Here is a 23,721-nt window from a genome sequence, read left to right on the forward strand (position 1 = left end):
AAATCTCAAAAACCAAGAATTTCCCTGTATTTAGTGCCATCCATCATTCCTTCAATTCTGACCAGTTTCCCAGTCCCTGCCGATGAAAAACATCCCCACAGCATGATGCTGCCACCACCATGGTGTTCTCGAGGTGATGATAGGTGTTGGGTTTTTGCCAGACATAGCGTTTTCCTTGATGGTCAAAAAGCTCAATTTTAGTCTCATCTGACAAGAGTACCTTGTTCCATATGTTTGGGGAGTCTCCCACATGCCCTTTAGCGAATTATTTTTTTCTTTAAGCAATGGCTTTTTTCCACCCGATCCTCGCGATTCTACATGCATCGAAACGCCTAGAGGCAATCGAGGCGAGGGTGGGGGGCGCCCCTGTAGCTCCAGGAAACAGAGGCACATGCATTGAGCCTTCACGATTTAGCCCCCCATTGTAGTCTATGGAACAGCTACCGCAAATACCCACTAGAGGCATAAAACACTGCTTTATCTTATGCTTTCCCGGCTGCATTCACTTGCTTCAGCCTTTCATCTCGCAGCTCCCAGGTGCCGCACACAGCAGCTTTAGCCCGCGGGCTGCGCGCCCACAGAAGCCGCTATTCACCTGCTTTATCCTTATTCTCTCCGTTCCGTGTGTAACAGCGCTGCGTTTGTCTCCTTTCATTTGATCCCATCGTGGCAAATGGATAGGCTACATTTTAAACGTGTTGTCTTGAAGGAGAGCTTGGCCTGTAGAAAGGGGCGCAGTGTGGAGTAGTGCTCAGGGTTGTGAGGTCAACCCCAGGTTGGGGACACCGCTGTGGTATCCTTGAGCAAGTTACATTACCTAGACAATAATGTCATATACTGTAACAAATGTAAGTCACACTAAGGTGTCTGCTAAGAAATTGCTTGGCCTTTATAAGATACTGTAGTTTGTATTTAAAACGTTTGTAGATAGATACATTGTGTCGGAAGATATAATCTTAAGTGAAATCCACGTACAGAGACAATGACTGATACAGTTAATATCCGAGTGCATTAAAGACTGATTTCACAGGACCGGTGCAGTGACTGACTAGTTAAAATAAACTGAAGGATAATAATCGGATTGTATTAATATTGTATGAACAGCTGGGCGTGTTTCAGGCTGTGTTGTGTGAATGGTGTGCAGTCTGTTGTATATCAGCCCAGCAGAGACAGTCAGTATGAAGGCGAACACGATTCATTAAAGTGCCCATTTACAAGTGACATGAATGAATAAATAAATACAGCAGATCTGGGTTTCCTCTAAAACATAAGGACTGGTTTAATAAATGCGTCCATAAACGCCATGACTGAGACGCGCACACTTTAGTTCAATTATAACTGCTATATTGTATCTGGATGATTAATCGTGAAACGTGTGTATTTTGTTTCAACTGTATTACCCGGGTTAAGGACGTCTGATAAGTACATTATAAATAATACGGCAAAAAGTGTTGTTTGCAGTTACAAATCTGTAGAAAGAGTAATAAATGAAGGGGGTCACGCTGTGCGTTTAAAACACATATATACTAGCACAAATGATGACGATAATAATAACAATACATATTCGCTATTTGGTATTATTGTTGCACATGGAAACGTATTCTTATGGTAACATGCTTGTCTGAATATAATGTTGCCTCTACACGTTTATCTCTTCCGTATATCTCTAACAGAAACGTGTATTTATTACGCTGTTTCCAATCCTGTAAAGAAAGAATAAAACAGACACAAAGTCCTGTCCACTCAGGCTGTGTCGCTCTAGTGTCTCCTGTCTCTGTTTTGAACACAAACCAAGCACAGTCGCTGCTCCTGCATCAGAGGACGGATCACAGCGGCCTGGTTTACAGACACGACACGGCGCTTAAACCAGTGGAACCGAGGCACTACATTGTACACAGGTGGACTTTATTTAACTAATTTTGTGACTTCTGAAGGTAATTGTTTGCAGCAGATCTTATTTAGGGGCTTCATAGCAAAGGGGATGAACACATATACAAGCACCACTAGAATTTTTTTAAATAAGTTATTTTTTTCATTTCACTTCACCAATTTGTATGTCCATAACATGAAATGCAAATAAAAATCAATTTAAATTACAGGCTGTAATGCAACAAAATAGTAAAAACGCCAAGGGGGGTGAATACTTTTGCAAGGCACTGTATATGTATGTATATGTGCAGCACCTTTAACGATATAAGTAGAAGCCCACTAACAATAACACATAATTAAATTAATAGTTCAACACAATATAAAGTGTGATGTCTGTCTTTGGATGTCTCTCAATATATGGTTGTGTCTAGGGTTGCCAACTTTAGCAAAATAAAATAAGGGACCCTTTAATCCTAGAGGGGGTCTGGGGGCATGCTTAAACAGCCTTTAAATGCTTGTTTCTTGTGACATTTCAGAGGGGGTTATAAGCATTTTTACATATGTCCTAGGGCCAGTCATGCTCTCATACTACTTGTCATTCAAGTAGTAAAAATAAAATGGCATACACCACTTCATAGAACATTTAGTTTCTAAACTCTGACTATAAAGAATGGCACTGTAGGTTACTGTATTTCTGTCATAAGGACACTTATCTTAAGAAAAACAGACTCAAACTTAATCTTTGGTGTACTTTATATTGTTGGAAATTAGTTCAATTAATAAAACAATAAGAAATAACTAGAACAAGTACATTTTCTAGGGAAAATGTGAAAGAGCTAGCTGAAAGCAGCTGAATAGTTTCATTATTTGAAAACCAGAGTACAGATAAAACTTTGAGTAAACTTAAGTTACCGAAGTAGCCTGTTGGCACATAAGCTCAAATGGATTCTCAGTGTAACATGATATATATATATATATATATATATATATATATATATATATATATATATATATATATATATATATATATATATATATATAAATGTTACACTGACAATCCATTTGATCTCATGTGCCAACAGGCTTATATTTTAACACACGAATACAAATACAAGAATAGACACCTATATTAAAGTCAGAAATCATAAATAAATAAAGTAAAACTTCTATTTAAATAAAATCACTTAAAATGAAATCACTATCAACAATATCGATCTTACATAAGTCATAGCTATTTTTACACCCAATTAATAATTATAAAGATATCTATTAGCCTAATCACATTCACGTTTGTATTCTATGAAAAACATGCGACAGCTGTCATGTGACCCTTCCAACACGCATCAAGAGAAGCAAACCAATGGAGTTGTATTTCTAATAGCTACAGACTATCTATCTATCTATCTATCTATCTATCTATCTAACTATATATATATATATATATATATATAATCTGTAGAGAGAGAGAGGGTTGCATTTTAATAATAACAACATGGATCGTTTTTAATGTGATTGAACAATACGTTGTAAGTCGAATATGAAGTTTGTCCTACTCGCAACACCGTAGTTCAGTGTGTCTCTGGGTGGTTTCTGACTGCGCTACGAGACATTAAATTAGAATAATTCGCTTTTAAATCTGACAATAACAAATTGCGATTCATTAACTACAAGAATAAGTGCACGAGTTTCTGTACCAGAGCTGAAACTGCTGCCAATACTGCGGTAGTGTATGAATCTAACCAAGATACTACAAATCCAGAGAAGTGATGGCTACGGGTATAGTTAATAACAAGTTTGTAATCGTAGGTGGTGGTATTTCTGGGGTAACATGTGCTGAGCAGGTGAGCATTACTCGGTCCGTCACCCAGAGACTTCAGAACACAAACAATCACAATTGGCGCTGTCTTTTACGGTTATAGTCTGATCATCCATGTTTTTGCGTAAATCCATGTTGGGTCATTGTTCAGTTTCTCACAGGCGGCCGCAAACTTACACATATTATTTTGAGAAGGGGAGAACATAGGCTACAAACAGGTTGTGAAGGATGCTGCTGTATGTAACTGAAACACAACTGGGAAAACAAATACCCAGCATAAACTATAGATAGATATGAAAACATGAATCTCTTATGAAGACATTACTTTATGCAGTGCAGTGGATCAACAATGATGTACAATTCAGCTGGTTACAAAATAGTTTTGTTAGTCATCTTGTGCTACTGCTATATTTTTGACATGATCTATTATATATTGTAATTCAATTAATTATACAGGTTTAGTGTTATCTGATGAATAAAACAATTAGCATTTTTTACATTCAGTGAATTCACCTAAAAAGTTCCTCACACTATTCCAAATTTGACATATATATATATATATATATATATATATATATATATATATATATATGTGTGTGTGTATAATCATTGTTTATCTTGTCCAACAGCTTGCCTCACAGTTTCCATCAGATAGGATTTTGCTGCTGACTGCCTCTAATTTGATTAAGGCAGTGACAAATTATAAACAGGTAAAACCTACCCCCAGACCCAGTCTTTATCTTATTTTAAATAAAGTTGAATGTAATATCTAAATAGGTTTTTAATTTAAAGCTTTAAATCAGTGGTCTATTTGGCATTTTATATTTTGTATCTTAGGGGTGTACTTTCATGAATCAATTTTTCTTTAATCAATTAAAAAAATAAAGCAGTATTTTAAAATCCCATTTCCTTGATTTCAATAATTTAGAATCTCACCTTGAGATTTAGATATTTTAGAATTTGAGTCCCATTAAAACAAATAAAACTAAACTAGTTAAACTAGTGAGAATTGTAAAATTGGTTGTATCTACTAACTTATCTCTAATAATTTTACTCTGAAGAAAACAAATAGTATTTCACCACGTAACTTAATTGCTGTTCACTCACGTGTGAGTGTTTTTTGTAGGTCTGTGGGTCATAATTTCACTTGACCTCTTGTGTACATCAGGTCTCTAAAACGCTAGAAGATTTTGATGTTGAAGAGCAGCCCTGCAGTTTCTTGGAAGAAAAGTACCCAAACATTAAAGTAATCCAGTCTGCAGTGAAGGAACTGAGAACGCATCAACAGGTGAGCCCATAAACGAAATGTCCTGTTCTGTTCTTCTCTTTTCTGTATTATTATTATTATTATTATTGTTATTAATAATAATAATATTAATATTATATTTCTTAGCAGACACCCTTATCCAGGGCGACTTAAGTGTTACAATATATCACATTATACTTCTATACAATTACCCATTTACAATGCCTATAGGAATTCTCCCCCCTTGGACTTTTTCACATTTTGTTGTTACAACCTGAAATTTGGACACATTTAAATGGGGTTTATTTTCCTTTGATTTACACAACCTACTCAACACTTTGAAGATGCAAGATCATTTTTATTATAGAACAACAGTTAATGGAAAATTAAATAAAATTAGATTAGATAATTGGTTAGATAAGTTTGAAAAATTCTAAAAGACAATATTAACGGTGGTATAACTGTAAATTAGCGTTAATGAATCTATTTTCTTTTCATTTATATTGCTTAAGTAAAGTGGCATCATGCCAGTGGGACACAGGGGGGCACGTGCTCCCCACATTATTTGCATTGTTCATATTTGATTGTTCAACGTGTCTATAAATGTGTTTTTACAAAAATGCTATAAACAAAAGAAAGTATTTGTAACTTGGGTGTACAACATACATTGCTGTCAATCATTTTACTTTTGGTACTTTATTTAAGTGTTCAGGTGCTTTCCTGTATTTTAATTCACAAACTTTAAATATCAGCCATGTTTTCCGACTGTGCCCCCACCCCCAAAAACATTTAGCTGCATGACTCCCCTGTTTAAGTGGCTGTACATCGGACACAAGCTTAATCTGTAGATTGTCAGCTTTAAAGCATATCAGCTGTATGGCAGTAGCTTAGAAGTACACATCATCCATTCTTTCTTGTTTTCCAATGGGTTTGAGAGAGAGGGGAGACAGAATCAAAGACTATTGAAAAACATCCTATACCCTAGGAGTAAGGCACTTTTGAATGCTTGATAGTCATTTGCAATCTGGAATCTCAAATTCTGTGAATTTTATGGGGGATTTCTCCAGCTCTGTGGTTCTCCGGAAGTTAGTGCGTCATTTAGCTGGCTATAACATCAGTCTGTGAATACAAGAGGCAGGCTTGTCACTTTTGCTTTGGGAGCTGTGAATACCAGTTGATATCTGGTAGGAACTGGAATGTTTGTGACGCTGTCATTTGACCCTGTACGGAGATGTTCTTCTGGCGACGTCGAAGATCATTATTTTTATTTGGTGACTTGCAGTTTAGGTGTTGGGTGCAAAGGCTACCTGTTTGCAGCACAGTGTTGTGCAGGCGGGGGGTCAGTACCTGTGTGTCGGTTTGATTTGGAAGCGATAATAAAAGCGTTTGGACTCTGGTCCCTGTCAGGCGTCACCGTCAGAAGCCTGATATGAATTCACACAGCAGTCAACCCAATCGTGAAGCAGTTTCTTAAAGGGTTCTAAGGTTGCCTCATTTAATTTCAAGGGCAGCACTTTATGGACGATCAAAGAGAGAGAGAGCGAGCGAGTGAGAGCGTACCATTTATCTGCTACTCCTCTGAACATTCACTGATACTGGAAATGAGAGTACCATTTCTGCCACTTCTAGACCTCTTAGCACTCTACACTGAGACAGATAATCTGTAGTGGCCCCATGGGAGAATTAACTCTTCGTAAGGCCTACAACTCCACTGCAAAAACAAGACAATGTGAGATCTTGTGGGAGAATCTTGGTTGTGTTCTGTACACCCACAGCTGTGAGACAGTACTTCATAATGCCTGACTGTAGGCAGTAACCCTGTCCCTCATATTCTGTGAATGCTAATGTCACAGGCCTTGAAATACGCAACCCTGAGACTGGGGAGGGTTTCAGCCATTAGCGCTGCGTCTCTCGAAACCTCAACCTCTTTCTCTCATAATGTGAATGACAATTAAGTAGTTATGTGATATGTGATGATTCACGCCACAGGGAGCCGTTTGTCCCTTAATACATACCACAGTAGCTTCAAACCAGTTTTATGTTTTTCGTTTTTAGGATAACAAAAAAAACCTTTCATCACATACTCTTTCTCTGAGCTTGATTTGACGTCTCCTGACCATTCCTGTTTTTTTTTTTTTTTTTACTGCATATCTAAAAAATAAAGTTCACAAGTTGGCAGGAAAGGCTCCATGATCAGGGTTGAGAAATGCCAAGATGTGTCCCTATTAAACAGCATTCTCTGATTAGGATAATTTATGCTGTTTGAAAAGGTCAAGGTTTATGGACACATCTCTGGGGAAATAATAACCGGGAGCCGCAGCAGAAGTTCAAAGCAACTGTGGAATCCATTATAGAGTCTGAAACTTTATCATGCTGTTCCCCCTAGGACTTAATATTAATTTTGATTGTAGTTAACTATGAAATACATAAAACTGGTAAAGCTCAGGTGTACCACAATGTTTTCTGGATTCATGCTAGAGTCCAAATGTGGAAGGGAAAATATAGGAAACATTTATCAATACTGCCCCTGTGTGGTTATTTTGTTTCTAAATCAGTTTTGTCTAAGGTTGTACCTATTTATTTATTTATTTATTTATTTATTTATTTTTGCTCTTCTTCTTGGATAAAATTAGAAAGCTAGTTCTGAAACTATGCACTTTTAAGGTTGTATAACACTCACCACACATTCTGCAGCATCTTGGAACAATTAAACACAGAACACCCTTATGATTATTATGGAGCTAAATTGACTGATTTGCCTCGATTTGTATTTGTGTTGGGGTTATGTGTGGAGAAACTGTGCATTGCTGCAGTGCTGAGGTTCATCCTTCAGTCAAAGACCATTTCTGTCTCTGATTTCTACAGAATTTCTGGACCCCTGTGCGCTGTTGAGTCCAGTGGCATCCCACTGCTTAACCCCTTCTCTCTTTTCTGAGCTTTCAGAGGGTGCTGACAGAGAACGGCCAATGGTTTGATTATGAGAAGCTGTGTGTGTGTGCTGGGGGCAGGCCAAAGCTCATCGCCAGAGACAACCCGAATGTGCTGGGAATCCGGGACACTGACAGCGCTCAGGTAACCCCTCCCAGTCCTGAGAGAGACACATGCTACATATTGTGCCCTAAGTGTCCATTTTCGTTTAGTTTTTTAATTGTGTTTTTTCATCAGTTGGGAATGCTACGCTCACTACATACTATTTGTTAATGAAAAAAAAAAAACTTAAATTAGAGTTCTTAGACTGAAGAAAACTAGGGAAAACAGTGAAAACCAAATGAAAATGTGAATAAAAAAAAAATGTATACATACGTCAGAAAAATACACCAGAAGGAATCTTAAAGCTGTATTTATTACTTTAACTGAGCACCTGATATACTGCGTATACTCGGGATTATGCGAATAAAGCAGAGTAAACTATATATATTTAAAAGTTCAAATGAAATTCCATATAAAGAGTCAAACCGATGTATTTTTCTTTTCTTGTAATGGAACGTACGGTGGACTCGTCCATTTGATCCATTTTCAAAGTGTTGCAAAAAATTAAATAAAATGTATAGTATGTACTAATAATTTGGGTTTATAGTTTCCGTTGCTGTATAGTGGTTAAATGTGCAAGATATTTTCTACATTTCAAAATCCTTTTGACATTGTTAAAAGTACCCAATCAGTTTTCTCTCGCTCACAGGAGTTTCAGAAGCGGTTGTGTTCGGCGCAACGGATAGCTGTGGTGGGGAATGGAGGGATAGCGCTGGAGCTTGTGTAAGTTCTGCATTTCAGTTTATAATCCACCTCTCATGTTTACACTGGGGCTTTTTCAAAGTTAAAAGGTGCCTGGAAGCTCTGATACCTTGAAGTGGTCTTGTGTCTTTTTCAGCTTCTCTCCCTCTCTTTCTCTGTGTCTTGTGTTTGTCTGCAGCTATGAAATCGAAGGCTGTGAAGTTATCTGGGCTATAAAAGACAAAGCGATCGGGAATACCTTCTTTGATGCCGGAGCCGCTCAGTTCCTGATTCCTGCACTCGAGGCTTTGAAGCCTGAGAGACCAGCCTCCTGCAGGAGAACCAAGTACACCACTGAAGGTACAAGACAACCGAGGGGGAGTTCTGCTGGGGAAAAACACTTATCAGAGCTCTTTTTCAGCTTGGGCTTAATTGCCGTCAGTAGTTTCAGCGAATGTATCTGAAATTGGAGTTGATAAGCAGGTCTCACGGACTTGGATCAATGCTGTAGGGAGTGGAAGTCCTGCATGGGAAATCATAAAAGATTGGCGCATTAACATAATACACTGCTCAAAAAAATGAAGGGAACACTTAAATAACACATCGGATCTCGATGAACGAAATATATTAAAGATCCAAATCTTTACTGTACATTGTGAATTCGTTGAGAACAAAATGACGTAACAACGGTCAATGGAAACCAAAATCACCACTGGATTCAAACTCACACTGAAAATCAAAGTAAACAATTGAAATCACAGGCTGTTCCAACTTGCATGAATTTCATCACAGCAACTCATAATGTGACTCAGTAGTGTGTATGGCCTCCATGTGCCTGTATGCACTCCCAACAATGTCTGGGCATGCTCCTGATGAGACGGCGGATGGTGTCCTGGGGCATCTCCTCCCAGACCTGGATCAGGGCATCAGTGAGCTCCTGGACAGTCTGTGACGCTACTTGACAGCATCGGATACACCGATACATAACGTCCCAAAGGTTCTCAATTGGATTCAGGTCTGGGGAACATGAGGGCCAGTCAATGGCATCAATGCCTTCGTCATCCAGGAACCGCGTACACACTCTGGCCACATGAGGCCGGGCATTGTCCTGCACCAGGAGGAACCCAGGGCCCACTGCACCAGTGTAAGGTCTGACGATGGGTCTGAGGATTTCATCCTGGTACCTAACAGCAGTCAGGGTACCGTTGGCTAGCACGTGGAGGTCTGTGCAACCCTCCAAGGATTTGCCTCCCCAGACCATCACTGACCCACCGCCAAACCGGTCATGCTGGATGATTTTGCAGGCAGCATAACGTTCACCACGGCGACTCCAGACTCTTTCACGTCTGTCACATGTGCTCAGTGAGAACCTGCTCTCATCTGTGAAGAGAACGGGGCGCCAATAGCGGACCTGCCGATTCTGGTGTTCTCTGGAGAATGCCAGTCGAGCTGCACGGTGCTGGGCTGTGAGCACAGGTCCCACTAGAGACGTCGGGCCCTCATGCCACCCTCATGGAGTCTGTTTCTGACAGTTTGGTCAGAAACATGCACACCAGTAGCTCGCTGGAGCTCATTTTGTAGGGCTCTGTCAGTGCTCCTACTGTTCCTCCTCGCACAAAGGAGCAGATACCAGTCCTGCTGCTGGATTGATGCCCTTCTACGGCCCTGTCCAGCTCTCCTCGTGTAACAGCCTGTCTCTTGGTATCTCCTCCATGCTCTTGAGACTGTATTGGGAGACACAGCAAACCTTCTTGCGACGGCATGTATGGATGTGCCATCCTGGAGGAGCTGGACTACCTGTGCAACCTGAATGGGCTGCAGGTACCGCCTCATGCTACCAGTAGTGACAAGGACAGTAGCAAAACGCAAAACTAGAGAAGAATCAGTCAGGAAGGATAAGGAGAGAGCAATTGTCTGTGGCCACCACCTTTAAAATCATTCCCTTTTTGGGGGTTGTCTTGCTGTTGCCTCTCCAGTGCACCTGTTGTCACTTTTATTTGCACCAAAACAGGTGACATTGATTCACAATTGCTAACACACAATGTCCTAACTGGACAGATTGATATCCCTGAAGTTTAATTGACTTGGTGTTATACTGTGATGATTATGTGTTCACTTAATTTTTTTGAGCAGTGTAGTTATTCATATAAACAGTAGCTCCAGAGATCTTTCTGCATTTTGATGTAGGCAATATGAACCAAGAGTTCCCTTCAGTCTTACACACTGTTCTGGCTGTTTGTTAGTATTTTCCAAATATTTCTTAGACTATTAATTTGAAAAACTTACATGAATCCCATTATTTTTATTTTTATGAGAATCAATTCACTTTGAAGCTGTTTACTGTATGTAATTTCTCTTTTATTAAATGCCAAGTGGACCATGTTAACCAACGTGACTTAATAACCATGCTTGTCACTGACTAATGGCTTAAAAAAGAAACCCTAATCATTATGAATCTCACTGATATCTTCCTGTATACTTACAGGTGTGTGGAAGCCAACTTCACAAGCAATATTTTTGGCCATGTCTCAATACTGCCACCCATTGGACGCTTACACACACTACATTTAAATACTGTTTTAATAAGAAAACCTTGTTCGACAATGAGACTAGTGCAAAGGGTTAATAATTCACTGTATGTGTAATTGAAGGTTGACTGGTGTACAAAATTAATGCTATGTTATTTTGTTAAGTTTTTAAGATCAAGTAAAACCTTTTTTTTCTCGTAAGTTCTAGTGTATACACAACATGCTTAGCTGCAATTCGGGAATATTCACATCCCTGGTAGGAAATTGAATAATAAAGGTTTTGTACTGGGTGCCACTTTATCATTGTTTATGTGACCTGTATTCTCTTAGGCGAATTAAAATTGAAATCCCAGATCTCCGTATTGTAAGGCCTCAATCAATTCCGAGGCTGAATAGACGTCCTATATATCTTGCTTTCCGTTCCGGGGGGATAAAAATAAATCTTAAGCCCCCCGACTTTGGGAGTCTTGGGTTTCCAATCTTGGTTGTTTCCGTCTTGATTTTTGCTTCAGATCAAGAAAAGGAAGAGAAGAGCTCAGCCCAAGCTGGAGAACTGGGCAGTGCCCTGGGGCCTGACTGGCACGAAGGACTGAAACTCAAAGGCACACAAGAGGTGATTGTGAGAAGGTTAAAAATAAACCCGAGCTTGAATAGATCAACCTTCTCTGTGTCTAAAGAGAGCAGAGTATCTGAAAGAAGTCTCTGTCTTTACCAGTTCAATACAGATCAACCCCTACTAGAGGGAGAAAAACTGAACCACACTTCATAGGTTCTGGTCTCCAATGTCTTTTTTTTTTTTTTTTTCTTCAGTTTATTTTATTGCTGATAAAATGCAAGACAGAAGGATATGTTGATAGCACCATCCTGTTTGCACAGAATTAATAAGACATAGGCTTTATGAATGTGATTTAAAAATTAAATAGACTGTACATTGGGCATTTCAGTTTGATATGTGACCTTTTATATGCTTTTTATACATGTCTGCTTTATTTGTGAAACGTCTCTGGTAACCTTAAGCATCTCTCGGTTCTTAAGTATTTCTGTCTTTATGAATATACCCCGAGGGAATTAAGCACAACAAAAATAAAAGGGTAGAAAAAATATGCTAAGGAAGATCTACTGAATTGAAAGCCTTTGATCCGCAGGTGTCACACAAAGTCCATGTGGAGTACCAGTGTGAAGTGAAGGGAATCTACACGCCGGAGGAGTTCCTGAAGTCTCAGCTCACAGCCCTGCAGTTTCCAGAGCACAACTCGGATAAGCTCAAACCACAGACCGATACAGGTCCTAAAACGTCATAAAATGTTACATGGTACAAAATAATTTTGACTATGAAAGAAGAATCACACCTCCTCACTTTTTATGTTTTGTTCCCTCATTAGAAGATAATATTGTAAAGCTTGTAAAGTTAACCATTTTATCATACAATTATTGAATATTGTATTACCACTTAAAAGGATTATGCTCAGCATCTCTTTAGGGCCTTAGTGCCCATTCAGCTAATGAGTGAGTGTGGTCTCTCTGTGGCACTGCAGCCAAGGTGTGGCCGGTCTACGTGGAGCTGTCAAACGGGAGGACCTTCGGCTGTGACTTTATTGTCAGTGCCACAGGAGTCATTCCAAATACTGAACCAATCGTCCAAGGTAACAATGTAAGGACCTGTTTGCTACAGTGATTTATGCTTTGCTTGATAAGCTTTTCACATTTGTGTGAGTGTGTGTGTGTGTGTACTTTTATTTATTTGTTTATTTTGAAATCATCATCAGCCTATATTGATTCACTGCTAGATCAAGATGTTTCCACTTGTTTCAATCTATAGCTTCTGTTTTCCAGTTCATGTCTGCAAAGTTTATTATTTAATCTTCTCATCTTTTATGTGATCTTGTTATAGGATTTATTTACTCTCTTGGGATCTCTTTTCTATTCCCCCACAGATCACATCACTTGTGTGTATTTGCAGATCAAGATCTTTTAAGAGATTGTGCTGCTCAGTTCTGCGCAAAACACTTGATGCCTCGGTGTGCTTCTTCCTTTCCCCTGCAGATTGAAATAGCAGAAGACTTTGGCATCAAAGTCGATGACCACATGCGCACATCGGTGTCGGGGGTGTACGCTGCGGGGGACGTGTGCACAGCCTCCTGGGAACCCAGTGCTCTCTGGCAGCAGGTAAAACAATCTGCTTCCCCAAAAGATGGTTTAACATGAACTATCAATGGCCCTACATTTTTAACAGATATTATTTTGCTTCTCTGAGTTCCTGGTTTTGTTTTTCAGTTTTGTTTTTTTCCTTGCATGATTCTGACCTATCAGAAGCAAAGTTAACACCCTTGATGCATGTGTATCTCTGCCTAAAAACTACAGGCATCAGCATGGGCTGAATTTTGAGGTACAGCAATATTGCAAATTAAACCTTTAGAAAGACCTACAGAAGAGTAGGGAACATCAACTTGTATGCATTAGAAGGTGAATTTAGAAGCAAGTACTTATTTCAACCTGGGTTACCAGCTGATTTATTAATAAGTAAACCAAACCATAAATGTAGTCTTCAGCAAAAATATGTTTTTCATTGTAGATTGATGATTTTATTTATATAAATAAATCGACATTAACACAACTTGAACATGATAATTAATTTTAAGCATTTTTTTTAAGCTGTAATCTTAACCTTTGTTTTTTCCACTAAATTTTTATGAATAAATCATACTGTTGCAAAAACCTTTCACTAGCCGACAGAAGTCCCACTACAACGAAACTTTTCAATGGCCTATAGATTAAAATCATTTCAATCATAGGGGATAAACATCATGAATGTTATGTAAAACATATGACCCACTATAATCTAAAACTATAGTGGATTGACATTTTTCCCTTCACTCGTGTCACTTGTGCCCAGTGTGAATGGTGCTTAACGAGTTGGCGTGCCTACCTGGCTGTGTCCCCTGTTTCAGATGAGGCTGTGGACACAGGCCAGGCAGATGGGCTGGTACGCAGCCAGATGCATGGCGGCTGACGCCCTGGGAGAGCCAATCGAGCTGGACTTCTGCTTCGAGCTCTTCTCACACATCACCAAGTTCTTCAACTACAAGGTGAGTGCCATTAACAATGCTGGGCAACACAGAAGGACACTTCAGCTTCTTTCTAAAGCATGATACATTGCCTTTCATTTTAAATGTAATTCTTATATTTATTATGTAAATATATACTTATATATCAATATTTACTTCTTTCTCCTGCCGGAAACATTCTTTTCTGTATATCTTCCTTTATTAAGAACAACCAAAATAGGGTAATTCGAGTTAAAGAAAGCATACATATTCTATAAAAAAGTTTGTTATTCTTGTTTATAAATGGAAGAACATAGTCAATCTGGAGTAAACAATTAAATCATTCCTGACACCATCTATTTGTTTACATTAATTCGAGCAATGGACAGGAATCAAACTTCTGCACAACAGTTTCTATCTACCTTAGTTGAACAACTGTTTCTTTAAAAAAGTTTTTTTTATAGTAGCAAAAGAATTGGAAGACCAAATACGCACAATGCATATAGTATCTCATGAGAGACTGCTTTACGAGAAACAAAATGGGAAAAAAATAGATTGCATTAACATTGTGATAGAAAATAGAAAATTGCTGTCAACAATGTGGATATACTATCTGTAACATTATGTGGGGCTCAGAACCCAAACGTATTGCTTTCTCTTTTTGGGGAGCATTTCTAAACAATTGATTATCATTGCCTTAGCAACTGGTCTTAAATCTCATGAAACAAACCCTGAACGGTGCTGTATAACTACATGGATTTTGCCTATTTTCACCTTTATTTTAGCTAATAAACACTTGGTTTCTGTAGACCAGTAACATTTTATTTGGGAGTGTACACATTTTTTTTCTTCTGGGGTTTTATTATAATCTAAAAAATCACTTGTTTCTGTAGGGACATTTTATCTTGGGGAACAGTGTTAAGAATGTTTTGGGAGGCCATTCAGAGTTCATTAACATCAGTAGTACCATTTTGGAGAGGATTTGACTCTTGACATTTAAAAATCATTGTAATGTAAAGCATTTTTTATGCATGTTATTATTATTATTTTTTATTTATAGGCAGACGCCCTTATCCAGGGCGACTCACAAAATAAAGCGCAATACAAAGTGCAAGAATACAGTTCAGTACAAGGCATCAAACATTACAAATTAAAATTTACATTATACAAAGCAATTCAAAGCATAATACATTTTACAAATTAAAATTTACCCAAGTAAATACAATAAGTGAGGTCATACATCCTGGAAAGTAAAAGCTAAGTGCAGTCAAGATGTTAGGTCACAGTCAAGGGCTGTGGGAAAGGGAGCAAGGGGGAAATCAATAATACAAGTATTAGTAATGCAAGAAGCATAATAAAATGTTGTGAAGTGCTATCTTACGGGGATTAAAAGGACTAATATTACAAGTACTGTCTGAAAAGATGCGTCTTGAGTAAGTGCCGGAAGGAGGTCAAGGACTCTGCTGTATTGACTTCAGTGGGTAGGTCGTTCCACCATTTAGAGGCCAGGGATGAGAAGGAGTGGGCTGTGGGAGTGGAGAGGAGGCAGAGTTAGTCTTCTGGCACCAGAAGACCACAGTGGTCTGGAGGGGATGTATGGGGAGGTGAGGAAGGGACGGATTCGGCGTATGTTGCTCAGGACGAATCTGCAGGTGCGTGTCAGCGTGGTGATGTGCTGGGTGTAGGAGAGCGCAGGATCGAGGGTGACTCCTAGAGTTTTATCGGAAGAAGAAGGAGAGAGTGTGGTGGATTCCAAGGGGATTGAGATGGAGAGATCAGCAGAAGGTGAGGAAGAGTGGGGAAATAAAAGATTTGGAGGTTGAGCTTGAGGTGGTGCGAGTGCATCCAGGCGCAGATAGCAGACAAACAGGAAGAGATGCGAGAGGGGATGAGAGGGTCAGAAGAGGGAAAAGACAGGAAGATCTGGGCATCATCAGCGTAGAAGTGGTAGGAGAAACCATGGGATGCGATAAGGGGGCCCAGGGAGCGAGTGTAGAGAGAACAGGAGGGGGCCCAGGATGGAGCCTTGGGGAACACCTGTGAGGAGAGGTTGGGGGGTGGATGAGGAGCCTCGCCATGTCACTTGGTAGGACCGGTCATTGAGGTAGGAGGAGAACCAGATGAGAGCAGTCCCAGAGATTCCAAGGTCAGGAGAGGAGGATGGAGTAATCGACAGTGTCAAATGCTGCAGAGAGATCAAGGAGGATGAGGACTGAGGAGAGGGAGGCTGCCAGAGCACAGCTGAGGGAGTCAGTGACAGCCAGGAGAGCCGTCTCAGTGGAGTGAGCTGTGCGGAAGCCGAATTGCAGAGGATCAAGGACTGAGTGGTGGGACAGAAAAGCAGAGAGCTGACGGTGGACCGCCCGCTCGAGACTCTTTGAGAGGAAGGGGAGTAGGGAGACAGGGCGGTAGTTCTGAGGAGAGGTGGGGTCAAGGGTTGGTTTCTTGAGGAGTGGGATGACAGCAGCTTGTTTAAATGCAGAGAAGAAACAGCCAGAGAGGAGTGAGGAGTTGAGAAGGGAGGAGATGAAAGGGAGTAGATCAGGAGCGGTCACTTGGAGGAGGCGAGAAGGGAGAGTGCTGAGGAGGGGAGGGACTCACAGGACGAGACGTGAGAGGACAGAGAGTCAAGGGAGGAGGTGAGGGAGGAGAACAAAGAGGAGGTAGCACAGTTGACAGATAGATGGGAAAAACAGTCAATGGAAGGTAAGAGAGTGAGGGCAGTTGAAGCAAGGGTTGGAGGGGAAACGAAGTGGAGATTACGTTGGAATACTGTTTTATTGGTAAAAGTATTTTACATTACAATAAAAAACATTCAATCAAATTTTAATACTTGTGATTAAAAAAAAATAAAATCAATTCTTAAAATCACTTAAAATTTTTAAAATCTTAGTGATTAATATAATAAATAAACTCAAATAAACATGTGCTTAAACAAAACAACAAAACAAACGTGATTAAAGCAAAAAATGCTACCAACAAAAGAGTCAAATACATTGAAAATAACTGAAAATGCACTGGACAAATAAAAAAACATTTAAAATGGTAAAAATAAAAAACAAACAAAAACAGTCCAATGCATTTAAAATTAAATCCAAATGTATTTGACAAAAAAATAGAACAAAACTAAACCAAAAAAAAAAAAACAACAACTAGTGTTTTAAAAACAACTAAATCTTTAAAAACAGTTAAAATTCATTTTTAAAAGTCATTTTAATAGGCAATCATTCATTAAAAAGTTAAAAGATCTTGGACTCGGGCTCCAGCAGGGGGAGATGACCGTCCCCGGAGGTGGGTCCCATCATGGGATCCTGAGCTCCCCCAGATCTTGTATCTGCCAGTTCCTAAAGGCTTCCTCCTTGCCCCTCTGATGGACCTCCAGATTGACATAATCCCTCACAAGTACTATGCCCCTCCGCGCGATGACAATTGGGTCCAGCTCCTGCTTATTGAATAGACAGATGTTCCGTCCCTCCCACAGGGCCTGCTTCACTGCGCAGACGACACGCCACCAGCACCTCAGGATGGAAGATGTTAATCCCCTGGCTGGACCATATAGGATCTGCTGGGCGGTCGCCCGCACAGGAACGGCAAACCTGTGGAGGAACGGAGAAAACAGGAGCCAGACCCTGTAGGCGGAGGGGCAATCCCTAAAGATATGAGCCTCCGTCTCCTTCCCCAGGCAACCCTTGTAGGGGCAGATGTCATAAGGGGCTAGGCCCCTTCTGTGCATGAACACTCGGGTGGGGAGACACCGACTCACAGCCATCCAGGAGACATCTTTCTGCGTATTTGTGAGGCAAACGTGCGTAGCGTTAGCCCAGATAAACCGGCAGGTTTCGGGAGGGAAATCTTCTATCCGGCTGGTCTCCTGGGTAGATCTCATGTGGCTACAGATGGTCTTATAATCCCAGGAGGCCAGCACGACTTTATGGAGGCCTACTTCGAGCGCAAAGGCTCGGAGCGCCCTGTAGAACGGCGGGGGATCCCACGAGTGTGGCCTGGTGTTATCCATGGCGCAGAGGCCGAATGGTTTCAGGCTGCTGGCAAAGTAGAAGCAGTTCATAAAAAGCAGCCTGGATGTTCTTGACCACGTAGGCCAGCCCCTGCGCCTTTATCAGCCGCACAACGTCCGGGACCCCCCTGCCTCCATCCAGGATACCCTTCATCATTTGCACCCTCTTCAGCCTCTCCATTTTGCTCCCCCAGACAAACCGAAATATAATTGTGGTCACTAGTTTTGCGACGACCTTGTCTGGGGGGAAGATCATTCCTACGTAGAGGAGTATCGGGAAGAGGATGGCCTTTACGACCAGCACCCTACCGGCCATCGTCAAGGTCCTTGTGCTCCAGCCGTGGATCTTTCTTTGGACTTTAGATGAAGCCTCCTCCCAGCTCCGGGTGCCCGTGTTGGTCCCGTCGATCGTGATCCCCAGAACCTTGATGGCCACTTCACAGGGAACACGGTCGGCGGGCCCCGGCCGACAGGCCATGCTCTGGAGAGGTAGACCTCGCTCTTGGCCCTATTGACAGCGGCCCCCGTCGCCCTGCAGAAGCCGTCCAGCAGTTCCTCAACCCTGGCCACGGACGGCGCGTCCGTGTATACCACGGCCACGTCGTCCATATAGGCCAGGGCTTTCAGTTGCTCTCCGCCGGAACCCGGGAGATGGAAACCTGTCACCCGGACGTCCCGGCGGATCGCCTGCATGAACGGCTCCAGACAGAGGACGTACAGCAGGGCCGACAGGGGACAACCCTGTCGGACCCCCAACCTGACCAGAAATGGTTCTGTCAGGTGGCGGTTCACAAGGACCCTGCTGCTTAGGCCGCTGTAGATGATCTTAACCCACTTCCTCAGGCCAAGAGCGAGACCCATCCTCTCCATAACAAGCTGCAGGTATTCGTGGCCCACTCTGTCGAAGGCTTTCTCCTGGTCCAGGCTGATTAGGACCAGGGGAAGCCTTCTCTCGTTCGAGTAGGCCACGACATCCCTGAGCAGCATGGCGTTGTCGGCCGCCGATCTCCCCCGGGCACCGCAGACCTGGTCGGGACCCATGACTTGAGGGAGTGGCCGCTGCAGACAGAGCGTCAGTGCTTTGGCCAGTATCTTGTAGTCGGTGCACAGGAGGCTGACCGGCCGCCAGTTCCTCAGATCCTTTGGATCTCCCTTCTTATGAAGAAGAGAGAGGATACTCCTCTTCATAGAAGGGGCCAGTCTACCCTCTCTGTACATCGACCCCAAGACCTGAGCCAGATCTTCCTTAAGCACCTCCCAAAAGATCTTATAGAATTCAGCAGGGATCCCATCGGGACCCGGTGTCCTTCCAGAGTTAAGACTCTTTATCACCTGGGAGAGTTCAGTGGTGGTGATCTCTGCATCCTCCTCCACCTCCTCGTCCCCCTCGTTGCGGGACTCCAACAGGGACAGAAAGTGATGGGTCAGATTTTGATCCACCACCTTCTGATCGTACAACTCCCTGTAGAAGTCCCGCACCACTGTCTCAACAGCCTCTCTGCCCTCCACCTCCTGCCCCGAGAAGTCGATCATGGAGGACATTGCAGGCCGCCTCTCCTTCGTTTTCTTGAAGAAGAAGCGGCTGCACTTCTCGTCGTCCTCCATGATGCGGACCCTGGAAAGGACCTTGATCTTTTCTTGCTCCTCCCGATAGAGGGCGGAGAGACTCAGTTTGACCCGGGCCACCTCCTCAGCTAGGTCGAAGCCTCTGAGCTGTAAAAGACTCAGACGCTGGAGGCAGGCGTTTAGATGGGAATATCTCGCCCGCCTCTCACGAGCTTTCCGTTTCCCCAGCTGAATGAAGTAGCCCTTGGTCCTTTTCTTCACCATCTCCCACCACTCTATGGGAGAATCAAAAAGGTCCTTCAGGGTCCTCCACTCCTTGAGGCGTCTGCTACAGGTCTTAATAACACGAGGGTCATCGAGCAGAGAGGTGTTGAGCTTCCAGACCCCAGGCCCCGACTCCCGTGTGTTCGGAATGCAGATTACGGTGAAAGGTGACAGAGGGAGTGGGTGGAGTGGAGGGAGTGGGTGGGGTGGGGTGGGGTGGGGTGGGAGGGGAAAGAAAGGGAGAAGTAGATGAAGTGGTGGTCTGAGATGTCCATGGGTGTCACGGAGAGTGTTGAAGGGAGCAGCCTCTAGAGAAGATGAGGTCTAGCTTGCGGCCTGCCCTGTGAGTGGGGGGAGACGGGGAGAGAGAGAAGTTAAAGGAGTGAAGGAGAGGAAGAAGTCCGGCAGAGTGGGAAGGGTTGGAGAGGTGGATGTTAAAGTCTCCCAAGAGGATGGTAGGTGATGACAGCGAAGGGAGGGAAGAGAGAAGAAAGTCGAGTTCATCCAGGAAGGAGGTGAGTGGACCAGGAAGACGGTAGAGAACTAGAAGAAAGAGGCTAGAGGGAGAGGCGAGTTCCACTGCATGGAATTCAAAGCTGTTGGTTGTGATAGAGGAGAGAAAGGGGGGAACAGAGAAGAGGAGACGAGGGGAGAGCAGGAGCCCTGTTCCTCCCCCCCACCCAGTAAGTCAAGGGGAGTGGGACAGGATGAGCAGAGAGGATAATGCAGCAGGGGTGATAGAGTTGTCTGGGGAGCTCCATGTCTCGGTGAGAGGTGTGGCGCAGAGGTGTGGGGGGCTGTTAAATACGACACCTGTAACTAATTAGGACAGAAACACCTGTGTTGCATTGAATGACAGAAGGCTGGTCAGGATGGCCCTCCCTCCCACGCGGACTGCTAAGAGCACAATTAATGGCCGCTTTATATCTGAATACAGACAGACCACGCCGAACACACACACTTACACTGAACAATAGCTTGCAGCAACGCTAAATAAATGCTAACTAATACAGAAATTTCGTATTGTGTGTGTGTGTTATCTTTTGATATAGGATTTCTAATAGCAACTGCAGCACATGGACTCCAGGGGGCATTATTGACTATAAAGAAATAAATGAGGGGGGCAAGCTCAATAAACCAACCTAGTTGAACAGGTCTGAGTGTGTGTCTGTTTCACATTGACAGGTGGTGCTACTGGGGAAATACAATGCCCAGGGCCTGGGCAGAGATCATGAACTGATGGTGCGCTGTACCAAGGGGATGGAGTACGTGAAGCTGGTACTGAGGGGAGGGCGCATGGTGGGGGCCGTGCTGATCGGAGATACCAACCTTGAGGAGACCTTTGAAAACCTAATTCTGAACCAGATGGATCTCTCAGCCTATGGGGAGGACCTTCTCAACCCCAGCATTGACATAGAGGACTACTTTGATTGACACTTTTTTTTTTTTCTCAGCTGGTTCCACAGACCTAGATTAGCTCTAGTCTTGGATTACCCTACCTAAAATAACATTGGATAGTTAAAGATTAGTGCTAATCTGGGTCTGTGAAAGCTGCCCTTTATTTGTGTTGTTTTGCTTGTTCGTGTAGTTATTGCTGTGTTTTTGATCTGGATTTGCAAAAACGGTGCCTTCTGCAGATCAGTGCCTGATTCTTGATTCTGATTCTTAATATTTTTATGGTGGAGGCTCTGAGGTTGAATGTATTGTACAGGGGAAACTGAATGCTTGGTCATTTCAGCCTCTCATATGTGTATGTCTATATAGACCTTTCATTTGAAACCATTTTATTCATTTATTTGAATGGCAGTTTACTCTCCTATCATAACTGGTATATTTATAGTTGAATCAGTGTTTGTAAACTCTGAAAACATTTAAAAATAAGTATAATTTGTTGCACTTTATTACCGAGGGATTCAAAATGAAATTTCAAATTGTGCATATATATATATATATAAGAATTGATACATTGAATGATGCAATAATCTTGAGACTTTAATTCATACATTTTCATTTTAACAATCTGTGTATACATTTATGGATGTAATGAATGATATGCAGATACCAGTTATAAGTCATTGTTTAATAATCCCTAAATACCTCACCCAAACCCAATCAGCTCTTCAGTGAAAAGGCAATAATTAAGTTCTCTTTTGGTTAAAGGGAGCTTTCTTAGTTAAAACTATGCCACATTTAAATATTTTTTGTTGGCTAAGTATTGTATTAATAAATTCATAATGGAGTTTGTAAATGCAAAAAAGATTGTGTCCTCCCTCAACCAATAAACCATGTCCCCTTCTTAATTTAAATTGTGTGGGTCCACTATACATAGAAAGTAAGAGCTACGGTGAAAACAGTCAAGACCAGTATTTTATTTTTAGTTTTAAATTGTCACAACAGTAGAGGGCAGTGTTCAACAATTTCACATTTGCAATTTCTTTTCTGTATCAAGCTTTTTCCAGCTTTTACCATTTATACACCATTTGGTAACATCACCTTATTCATCATGAGGGGGGTTGTACCAAAACATGTTGCAGTGCAATGCAAGTAAGTCAAAATGCCAGAATACATATAAAGGGAAATTACTTAATTTTGTTTATGTATTTTGGCATTTATATATTTTACAAACAATTCCTGGTACAACCACAGGGATCTAAAGTAAAACAAAACTAATTTATTAAATAGTAAAAGTATTTTGAGCTGGACCATAGGAGGTAATCTGTAGGAATACTTTGGATAACCTCTTTCCAGCCAAGATAAGCAATTTAAGTGGGGATTTCACCCCCCCCCCCCCAAATACAGTATAGATTAGCTAAAAGTGCTTACAAGTTTCTAAGAAATTATTGTTGGTGCAAAATAAGGTACACTTAATTCTTGTTGCCAGGTTTCCGATTACAGATAGAGGATTCAGTAGCCAGAAGGTGAAGAATTCAAAGGGCAATGCACTTAATCCCCCGCCATCCTTAAAAAAATAAATATATAGATTTAAAAGGTGAATCTTTTATACTAGTTAAAGATCCCACAATCAAATTAATTTGAATCTTAAAAAAAAAATGAAAATCATAGGATTTTGAAAGATTACCAAAAGTGCAATTATTTGATAAATGTATAAACTGAGGCTATTCATTGTGTTGCCTTTATTTCCTGATAAAGAATTTCCTGCGTGTACTCAGGCGTGCCCACAGACTCCGGGCTGTCCTAGCTATGGATGACCGCCAGCCCAGTCTGAAATTTTTCAGGGGTCCTTTGTTGCAGATCAGCACACCGGAGTCCGAATCATGCAGGTTTTCCCGGGAGATGTAATTGATCCTCTGCAGTTGTTTGCTGTAGTACCTGTGCAAGTGACTCAGCTCTTCCACTGCAGCTGCAGAAATAATGGAAACTTCTGATGGTGCAGAAAGCAGTGCTGCCCTCTGCTGGCTTGGAGGCTGCTCTGTGTCATCACCTGGTTTAATTTTCTTTTTGGGTGTGGCCACCTTGCGTTTGGTCTTTGGGGGTAAAGCAGACTGAGGCTCTGCAGCAATATTCTCGCTGCTGCCATGGTTTGCATTATCAATCTGCACTTCCACCTCAATGGCAGTGGGTTCCAGTCTTGCTTGTATCAAGTGTCCATTTGCACTTGGGCTGGTACCATCTGTTTGGTCACTCCCCTTTGACTCTAAATC

The 23,721-nt window shown here is 41.8% G+C and overlaps 1 protein-coding gene across 2 annotated transcripts; it reads left to right on the forward strand.

The window, feature by feature from the left end:
* Positions 1-3,241: 3,241 nt before the first annotated feature.
* pyroxd1 (pyridine nucleotide-disulphide oxidoreductase domain 1) lies at positions 3,242-22,359 on the forward strand. 2 transcript variants are annotated; one of them, XM_066705619.1, is made up of 12 exons: positions 3,242-3,710; positions 4,315-4,395; positions 4,854-4,973; positions 7,875-8,003; positions 8,611-8,684; positions 8,842-9,002; positions 11,683-11,783; positions 12,316-12,454; positions 12,706-12,821; positions 13,214-13,336; positions 14,119-14,256; positions 17,696-20,247. In XM_066705619.1, the coding sequence occupies exons 1-12, from the start codon at positions 3,636-3,638 to the stop codon at positions 17,750-17,752; spliced, it is 1,314 nt and encodes a 437-aa protein (XP_066561716.1). In that variant the 5' UTR covers positions 3,242-3,635; the 3' UTR covers positions 17,753-20,247. The 2 variants fall into 2 exon arrangements, with proteins under 2 accessions (XP_066561716.1, XP_066561715.1); XM_066705618.1 differs by lacking the exon at positions 17,696-20,247 and adding an exon at positions 21,245-22,359 and having other exon boundaries at positions 3,243-3,710.
* The last annotated feature ends 1,362 nt before the right edge of the window (positions 22,360-23,721 follow it).

This window comes from Amia ocellicauda, chromosome 5 (genome assembly GCF_036373705.1).
Source record: "Amia ocellicauda isolate fAmiCal2 chromosome 5, fAmiCal2.hap1, whole genome shotgun sequence".
NCBI lineage: Eukaryota > Metazoa > Chordata > Actinopteri > Amiiformes > Amiidae > Amia > Amia ocellicauda.

Excerpts from the sequence above, each read along its gene's own strand:
- pyroxd1 (XM_066705618.1), top strand. The coding sequence starts at position 3,636 with ATGGCTACGGGTATAGTTAATAACAAGTTTGTAATCGTAGGTGGTGGT. Across the intron at positions 4,974-7,874 it reads AACTGAGAACGCATCAACAG|AGGGTGCTGACAGAGAACGG; the intron begins GTGAGCCCATAA and ends CTGAGCTTTCAG. Across the intron at positions 13,337-14,118 it reads CCAGTGCTCTCTGGCAGCAG|ATGAGGCTGTGGACACAGGC; the intron begins GTAAAACAATCT and ends CCCCTGTTTCAG.